General features: G+C 39.0%; 1 protein-coding gene across 1 annotated transcript; it reads left to right on the top strand.

Annotated features, from left to right (window-relative positions):
• Positions 1-6,336: 6,336 nt before the first annotated feature.
• LOC103701707 (putative clathrin assembly protein At1g33340) lies at positions 6,337-7,787 on the top strand. Its single transcript, XM_008783872.4, has one exon. The coding sequence runs from the start codon at positions 6,472-6,474 to the stop codon at positions 7,651-7,653; it is 1,182 nt and encodes a 393-aa protein (XP_008782094.2). The 5' UTR covers positions 6,337-6,471; the 3' UTR covers positions 7,654-7,787.
• Positions 7,788-10,107: the final 2,320 nt, after the last annotated feature.

Raw genomic sequence — 10,107 nt, 5'->3', positions numbered from 1 at the left:
TTCCTCAACTGACAAAAAATGTTACATGGTATGCACCATGATTCTATCGACTATTGAGCAAGAAAACATTGAAGGTATAGAATAACGGGGGGTATAATTATCCTATTTAGGCTGAACATGAGCTGATTGTAGTGTTTGTAATTGAAATATATTATCTATGATGGAATTTAAAATTTAAATGGACTAGCTCCTGAAAAATATATTATATCTTAAATGGAGGAAGTATGTAAGGATTCGGGCATACATGTATCTAATCTCATATTGGCTATACATTGAGTAGATCTTAGATACATATATAAAGCTAAGTAACTCAAATAATATTTTTTGACTAGTCTTTTTATGTGCGGTCATAGATTGTTACATATGTGAACCTTTAAGAGCTTTTTGTACGTGCAAAACTTTTCATTGTTTTACAAAAATAAGGCTGAATTAAACCCATTTCATATGGTGAAGAAAATAGCTCTCAAAAACAATATTTCATATTGTTTTTGACCACTGGACCCTAGGTCTATTTTGTACACACAGCTAATTCAATGAAGATAATTGATGCATGAAGCTAATCCTATCAATCAAGGGACAGATATGTGTCATAAGCCATGCAACTTATAAATTCAATAGAACCAATAAGATAAAAGTATATTAAGCATGCAGAACTAGTACGAGAGATTAGAATTTGATTAATGATTGCAATTGTATCATTTATGAGTAATTTAATACAAAGGAGATATTTTGAAGAGATATGGTGCGTCCCCATTTTCAGCGAGGTTCTCATTCTTTTCCTTTCTTATTTTTTTTCTTTTTTGTTGCTAACATAGAACAGAAAGTGGAGATTTTGCTCTCACCCAACTATTAAGTGTAATCTTCCTCTGTCGTATGCTTACAACCATTATCTATTTCAAAAAATCACCGAAAACAAAAAATGCTTAAGATAAGATTGGAGCCTTGGAGGATTCTTACACTCAAAAGTCCAAACTCTAACCCATAATTAGAGTCCAGAAAACAGGAAACAATCACAATTAAAACATTAAGTAGATATTCTCTGTGATACTATATGCTTGTTATTCTAATATGGTGCATGTCACTACAGAAAAAATAGGATATGGCGACTCTAACCTGCCGACGCTAGAAAGAAGCATCGACAATTTGGCTAATTTTTTTATAATTTGTAATAACTATTTGTGTTTATTATAGTGTTAAAATTAAGACTTATCAGAGGGACTTTGGTGATCACCTAATTACGCTTGTTATCGTTGCACAATTGTACAGGCCATTCTCTAGATATATTTACAAAATATGAGACTATTTAATATGATTAATAAGTGAGAGTAAGTCTATTTGATATCGAAATTAATTTTCACCTTCGCAAGTTAAGAATCAGAGTATAATTGATGAGATTTATCTAGTAATAATCCTCTAAGAGGGCTGCTGCCCTCCACAACACCCCCTCATGCATCAAATAAACTTTTTTTCTTCCTCCAGAAACATGGTGGGGCCATGGGGGTTGCCACCATCTAAAGCCGAACTTTGAACCTCTCATTAGCCTGGCAGAATCACAAATTTACTGCGTATGATGGACAATGAAAACAAATATAAAGCACAAAAACCTGTGAGTGAATGCCATTGTGAGTGTTGTAGGATTATATGCAATTTTTTTTTTTTTTTTGAGAGAGAGAGAGAGAGAGAGAGAAGGAGACTGAGAAGAGGGAGCTTTGCAATATTTAGCTTCTTAATCATTTTTAAGGAATTCAAAAATATTAGAATGAGATTTTGAAATGAGCACTATATAGTGCTCTCCTATGTTCAAACCAAGGCAGGGCCATCCCCACCTTTTTCCAATTTTCAGGTAAAATTTTTGTCAGTAATAGGTGATAGGGTTCTAACTGCAAAATACTCCCTTGCAAACTTCCCCCTAGCCATTTGAACATCACCCAAAAAGGACCCACCTGATACGGATCCATCCCTATCCCACTTGTGTAGGATTTGTTCCTGAACTGTAGGCCCTTAATTTTGTTATATGTGAACATCACCGTCAAATACAACTGTAAAAGATGGCTGTCTATGAAACGAAGTCATGGATCCATCTACAACTCTTAAGACATCCTATCTATCTTATCATTATATAAGATTCTTTCATGCTATTTTAGATGATAACGTTTGCGCTAATTACCAAATTATACTGCATGGTTGCTTAGTGTTGTATTAAACAAAGTCTTCAAGTTGTTCCAAGTTTAAATTTATTTGGAAAATGGCCTATTTGAGATTTTCAAGTTTCTTTTGTTTGGGAATGAAATGAAAAACCGTATTGTATTTTGCATCTTTTGCCAAACCAGTTTCTATCTCTTTCCTTTCCTATCTCGAATTGACTATCTCTCGGCAATTGACCTTAATAAACCGGTTTCAATTGGATAACTTGATTGAGACCGTCTTTTGCCTGTTCTTCCAGTCAGAAATTTCATTCCTTGCAAGTATATAATTTTTCAGAATGAGAGCATCTTGACGGCATTCAGTTGATTAACAAAGTAAGATCAAACTGTTGAACTATGACTATGATTATTTTTAGTGATTAAGATGGATGTTTAAAAGAAAGTCCTGTTAGTGATTAAAAATGCACCATTATCAACCTAACTTTCAACAAATTCTCTTGGTTAGCCTAGGTGCTGTCATCCTATCACTGGTTTGAAGGAGCTCAATTGCTCTTTAATCCACTGCTTCCTTCAACTCATCCATTTTTAATACCCCCGTCTCTGCTTCTCCTTGATTGATGGTACCTTCGCAATTGGGATGAAATGAGACTGAATAAAGGTTAAAGGTGGGAGAAGACAATTATGGTCTTGGGGATTTTTTTTTCTTTTTGGTACAATTATTGGGGACATCTTTGACTTCATGATTTCACCTGCCATGTGAGAGCAAAACCAAGACTAGTGGTGGCATTTCAAATGGGCAACAGCAAAGACTACAGCTTCTTGTCCATAGAAACTTGAGGGGGCGGGCCCCATTCCTCCCATCGCCTATGGAAATTGGGAAGAAGACAAGGGCCTTTGGGTTTAATCCAAAAGGCAATAATAGCCTTTGGAGAAGCATGTGAGGCCCTCTAATGAAGCCTAATCTAGTATTGATGATGCTTAACTTTGCTGTGAGTATCTTAAAGATAGAATTGCAATATGGTTAATGGGTTTTATCCATCTGAATTTCCGCTGTTGCATGTGATCATATGCCAACTTAAGTATGATTTGCATTATTTATCTAGCCAAACTGTGAGGATCTGTGCGGATGTATGTTTAGTCGAACATCGATTGTTCGCTAGAAATATCTTACTCTAGCCTTATAGAGTAAGATTTTGGATTTTGTGATAATGGTATTAGAGCAGACTCGGCCCATAGTCCATGTAGACTAGAGGACACTGCAATACAGACTCATTAAAGTTGGCCATGGGCCGATCACGTTACTTATGATTAGATTTAAATGGATTTGGACCCTTAGTCTGACGAAGACGCCATGGCTTAAAAAAAGGGGTATGTGAGGATCCATGCGGGCCTGTATTTAGTCCTATATCGGTTATTTGCTAGAGATATTTTGCATACTTTTGCAAGACTAAGAAACTGAAAATATATCTTTCAACTAGCCATTTTGGATGGGGTCCTTGGTTGTGACACAAACAATCATGTGTGATAAATTCTTAGGACATCTCATTTGATGTCTATCCACTTATAATAATTTAGGGGGGAAAAAAAAGGAGGTGAACCATAGGCTAAGTGGACCAATAGTGGGGATGCACTATGTTGAATGATAAGAAACCTATGTCTTTTAACAATTTGACATCACAAATACTCTCAAGGAGATTGATCTAAGGACAGTGTGCTTATTTTTCTATTACTAGGGGCCTTCTTGAAATACATCAGATGACCAACCCAACCTTTATACAACCAGCATATATAATGTTTGTTACTCAATTGGCTTTGGTGACTCTTAGTACATTTAAACCCCAAAGAGACCTTCAACATATTAATATGATGTGGTATAGTGACGAAGTGGGTGTCCCTCAACTTCTATGGATTCACCTCAGTGCTCATTTGAGTGGGCCCTCAGAGCGTTCTCAGCCTCGAACGTTGTCCTATGCTCTTTTGGTGGATAGCATGCGTTTAGATGTCATGTCTAATGCTCCAAGAACATTCGAAGCAGTTACAAGAAATATGATTGACACGACCAAAAGCAGGAAGTTTCTATGTATGCGAGAATTCTAGAGCATCATTGGCATTGAAGCCATTTTTAACACCATCCTCCATTCCACTTAATATCCCCTCTCCATTACCTTGATGTATATACAATTACCCACAAGGAAGAACAAATTCTATCATCAGGACCCATCTACACGTCTCAATTGATGCAACCTAGCTTCTCATGGGTATAATACTTCAGGTTGATGCCACTTTTCTCGAGCATCTGATTCAAAGATAGCTGAAGTTTTACAAAATCCCTTTGAGCTATTAAGAAAAGAAGTATGTCCCTTTTTTGGCCTCAAGAGATGAATCAAAGATCACCATGGAGATTTAAAAAGGCTGAGGATAAACACATTTTTCTTTCTGTAATTTTTTTTCCCTTAGGTTAACAAAGGTGACTGAAAGTGTGACATTTCAAATCACTATTCATTTTTTTTTTTTTTGTGGAGCAATCCACTGGAAATTTAATGTTGCAATGGCTTTTATTCTTATATCTTGTGTCATAACTCAAGATCTCATCTAAAAAGCCTAACCGGAAGGTATTATTTGGGTTCCTTGATCTATGAACTCGTATTCTTGTAGTTCACATAGGCTATGGGTCGAGTTCGTTCTGATACCATTTGTTACAACGTAAGACCTCACTCAAAAAGGCTAGCCGGAAGGTATTATTTGAATTTCTTGATCATGTATAAGTACCTAAAATTTTCTCAACGAATAACCGATATAGGACAAAACACACGCCCGCATGGTCCGCACGCCTTGCACCTCCCTACAGTTTATTTTTGATATTTCTCTTACATTTTTCATATTTTTCTCTTCTCAACGGTCCTTCTTGACTTCTCATGAACTCACACATTCTCCACTTGACAACTCAAGGATAGACAGCAGGCTTCAGGGAGAAAAACAAGTGAAGTACATAGAAGAAGAATCTGTCAAGAGGACAAGAAAAGAAGGAATTTTACTTGAACGATAAGCTACATTATAAGTGCAAAAGTTGTTTTTGCTTGCATACTAATGTGTTGAATGCATTCGGTCCTTCATACAAACTTAATCTCTCTCAGACTCCTTCAGGTTCCATATCAATCAACACCCGTTATCCTTTACCTAGCACATAACACATTGTGAAGAGCATGTCAGTCTTAATATGAGGAGCAACCGCACAAGCTGCAAAGGTGTTGTTTAATGGCAGGCATCCTACAACTTCCTCCTTTTCATCCCAACACCTTTTTAATTGAATCATTTGCTCAGACTGTTCAATATTTATATTCATATCCCACTTTTCGCTCCATTCAACAAAAAACAAAAAAGAAGTCCCAGTTTTCGCAATTCAATTGGTTCATCCATCCATATATAATGGACTTTGTTATGGCACCATGAGACAATGGAAAAGAAGAAAGAGAAAATGCATTAGTTATTCTTAAGCATCTTGTTAGAATATGTCGACATGATGCATTCTAAGCTAGTTATCAAGCTCGATCGTATCCCCCTCAAATGCTCTTCTTAAGCTGTCAGGGGATAAAGTTTGACAAGTTCTACGGGTCATAGTGTTATAGAAGCTCCCATGGCAGATGTCTGTGTGCGTATGTGTGCATGTGTTTGTGTGTCAATGAGAGAGAGAGGGAGGAAGAGAGGGGGAGGGATGGAGGGAAGAGAGAGAGAGAGAGAGAGAGAAAGGGAGAGAGCTAGTTAAGGATATTGTGGTATGGAATACCATGACCACCTTTGTTTCTACTTCTATTCAAGTGGCAACTAAACAACATCAAGTTTATTCTCTTTTCGTTCCCTACAAGATGCTGTCGATGTTGATGTAGGAATCCAGGGAGAGAAAGGGCAATAAGTCAAACCCATTGTGAGGTTGCCAATCGGGCAAGGGTTTGATGCATGGGAATCCTATTCGCAGAGGATGGGATTCTCCCACCAAGGTCACAAAAGCGTTGACCCAGGAATATATAACAAATAGCTAATTGGATACTTTTCGGCTCGGCGCCATCTTTTCTCTAGTCATAAGACACCACCATAGATTTCTTCGTCAGGAGAAAGAATTCATTCAAATTTCCTGTGAGGACGACATGAGTGTTTACTCCATAGAGTCAAGCGAGCATCAAAGGCCTTTGTGGTATATATGGGTGATATCCAAGTCTTCCTGTCAAAATCTCTCCTTCTCCATCCCTGTAAACTCTCTCTCCCCTATGAGTGCATGTATGTATAAATCTCCTGCAACTTCTTCCCACCTCTGGACACTGGCAAGATAGTGATGAAAGTGAAGGACAAGCTTTGGGCAGTTCTCGGGTCACTCAGAGACCATTGCACCAGTAATAGAGCTGTGATCTCTAATCAGAAGATTCTCTCCGACATAGAGGCTGCCATTGTACGGTGCACCGACCACCACGACGTACCCATCGATGAGAAGTATGTACATGAGATTCTCTTCATAGTCTCAAATGCTCCTGGGTCGATCACCTTCCTTGCAAGAAGGATGTCTATGAAGCTCGAGACTGCGCGAGACCCAGTGGAAGCTCTCAAGACCCTTGTTCTACTCCATCGTCTCCTTCGCGGGGGTGACCGCTACTTCGAGCAAGATTTACGCAGCTCATGGTCTTCCAGAGACCTCCGACTGGATTTATCATGGTGTGCAGGAGCTCCAGACTTCTCTCACACCTTTCTCCTTAACTACTCGTTGTTTCTTGAAGAAAGGTTGGGATGGATCATAAACCAAGCTGGTATGCTGGAGCCAGTTAGACCATCACGCTCCAGCTTCCAGTCTTATGAGGAGGAGGCAGCTGAATCGGTCTTGCGTAGATTGATGAAATGCCAAGTGTTTCTCGACCGGGTCATGGCCTGTTTGCCGGTGGACATTTCATGCATGAGCCGTGTGACGCAGTCAGCTGTCTGCATAATCTTGAGAGAAAGCTTCCGAGTCTATGACAGCTTCTGTGAGGGGGTACAGATTGTGGTGAGCTCCTTCTTTGATCTTGAGGAATCCGTAAGAGTCTTAGCTCTTGACATCCTTAAGAAAGCTTGCAGCCAAACCCCCCAACTTCATGAATTCTACGATAACTGCAAGAGAGCCATAGTGGGCAAGAACTTGGACTACCCTTCTGTTCGAATTATTACGGCCGCGCAGATTTCATCAATGGAAGAGTTCTTGCCCGCCAAGCACAATAAAACAGTTTCGGTTGCATTTGAGGATGCTAAGTTGACGGGAAGGAGCAGAGAAGAAGAGTGCGCAGTGCAAGAAACTAAGTTGCCTCTATTTTCTCAAAAACTAGAAACAAAGATAAGCACGGTGTGGGTCGAATTCGACGAAGAAGACTCGCAAGCTTCTTCTACCTTCTCCTTTGTGGGGCCTGACAACCGGTCAGCAACTGTCGCTGATGATTTGCCAACTGAAGGGGAGAGTTCGACAACAGGAAAGCCATGCATCTACTATAATTAACCTTATTGGATTCTTGGTCTAAACACGGCTATTTCATGAGGAGTAGGAAATTATGTAAATGGATACCTAAAAATGGTTTCCTGTTCCTCTTTAGCATGTTTGGTTAATGGGCTATTGTGTCTTGCGAGTGGAAAGGTGGCTTTTGTTTAACTGATATTGTTATTGTTGCTGTTATTAATTTTCATTTTAACATAGCTAAGGAACTACTAGCTTCAGTTTGGATGGTTAGTGAGTACAACTTGTTTCTTCACCTGTCTGTAAATTGGGAACTTTTGATTAAAACAGATGAGGACACTTGAAACTTGGCTAATGACCTACTAATCTAGTTGGTTAATGCTTCTAATGAGGACAATAATGTAAACAAGGAGTGGTGCAGTTTTATAGTAAGATAAAGTCACCAGAATGAGTCATGCGAAGTGACTAGTGAGAGACCAGGAGAGATCAAGATTTATGTTATGCTGTCTGTGTCAATTGCTGGAAAAGTTTCCACCAGAGCTGCTAGAAACTTTTTTTTTTTTTTTGGTAAATCGGCGGCTCACACACAAAGGATGTAAGTAGGACCCAAAGAGTAGAAACATTTCTTCAAACAAGCATTGTACTAATAGACTAGGCTGTTTTCAGGAGCCTTATTTGCCACTGCCTTCAGCAGTAGGTTTTAAGCTAAAGGGATTCAAGGAGGTCGACATTGGGGATCTAAGCTTCTTTGTTTTGAGGAGAGATAACAGGGACAATTGTCCTTGACTAGATGCACATCAAAGAGCTTGGAATGAAGCTTAGTTATGAATAGAATCGCACCTTATGCTGAAATCATTTATATTGCATTGTACCCTAGCCATTCCTACTGCACTGCTCGATATTTTGTTTTCCAATTTTATTGGATGTATTTATACTAGGCATATATGATACATTCGCCTCATTAAAAAAAAAAGGAAAAAGAGCTTGGAATGAAGCTTATCTATGAACTAAATCCCACCTCGTGCTGAAATCAGTTAAGCTTCGTTTCAAAAGTCTGAACCATCTTCTGACTTCCATCATGCATCCACCAATTAGCAGATTGTTTAGCCCCATTGGCGAGAACTCATTTCCTCTGGTGGTACAAATTTTCAGGGAAGCAAAGAGCCTACTTTGTGCGAGCCAACATTCTAATTCCAAGGGCTCAAACCATACTTGAATTTGATTGTACTTCGGCCCTACCCAAGTAAGAATGGTTCCTAATCTCTTCTTTTGGTGACTTGAGCAGGGGCCAGACCATCCATCAAATTAATTGAATTATTCTTGGTGGTAACTCAGGGACAGATGATAGAATTAGATGAAGGTAAGAACCAGGACAGAAACACTCCAACTGTAAAGCTTTGTCCAACCATTTTGGCAGGGCTAGGCCATGCGAGGCCATATTCCATGCTTTAAGAGGGGACTCTAAAATCTAAATAAATAGCATGCTGAGGGTTGGGTCTCTTCCACATGTACAAATAAAACTCAATTCTACATTATCCAAGAAACGAGGGAAAAAGAAAATCCTACTCGGAGTCTATTCGGATAATCTAACAGAATTAGACTGGATTTCCTACTGAATTCAAACATCGAGAAGCCTATTTGGATGTGGCGCATGTTGAATCTTGTGGGAGTAATGATTCCTCCTGCAGACTTGGTCCACCGAACTGAGATTTAGATTGTGATCTGAGGATGGTCTTTGGAAGATTGCAGGCTAAGTAGGCTTGCAGATCCGGTTTGTGTAGAATATTTCTGCAAGAATACGCAAACAACTGCTAGATGGATCAATTTTTCTGTTCAACCTTCCACTCAATCGATCTCAAAAGGTTAATAAAAAATGTTCCTTCATCGTTAAATTTCCTGTTGGTAATTGAGTCTAGTAGATGGATAAAGAGGCCAAATTAATATACCTGGTCCAACCCGAATTAGCTCGAGAGTCAAACAAATGCTTGCGCAGCAGCGTCTCAGATGGCAACCACTGGAGCATTCATGGCGGATTGGAAATTCTATAACTGCAAGAATTTATTACAATATAATTGCGCAAAGGAGGGGTGGCCTGATGCTGCAAACATGCTAAGTAACTCTCAGCGAGCAGGTGAGCGGAGGGGATGTAGAAAGGGGAACCAATTGGGTAAAGTAACTAATCCGAGGAGAATCTTGAAAGCCATATGCAATAAAAGTACTAACCATACATACATTGCTCTTTGAATTAAAGACCTACTTTTCAAGGTTCTCATTATTTTGATGGTGGTCTTGTGGCTTCTTTCTACCTTTAAAGAAAAAAGCACCTTCAATCAATTTGAAGAAACACATTCCATGCACGTTAAATAGATCGTTAATCAGCCGCGACATAGCATTGATAAAACTCGAACAGAAGTCAACATCTAGAGAAGCAAAAGCGAATACTATATCCTACATCGAAAATTACATTCTCAAAAATTTCAATCTGTCACAGTTGCATCC

Source organism: Phoenix dactylifera, chromosome 13 (assembly GCF_051530095.1).
Source record: "Phoenix dactylifera cultivar Ajwa chromosome 13, Ajwa_hap1_PhDact_Kaust_v1.1, whole genome shotgun sequence".
Lineage (NCBI taxonomy): Eukaryota > Viridiplantae > Streptophyta > Magnoliopsida > Arecales > Arecaceae > Phoenix > Phoenix dactylifera.
This window is presented reverse-complemented; position numbering and strand designations above follow the sequence as displayed.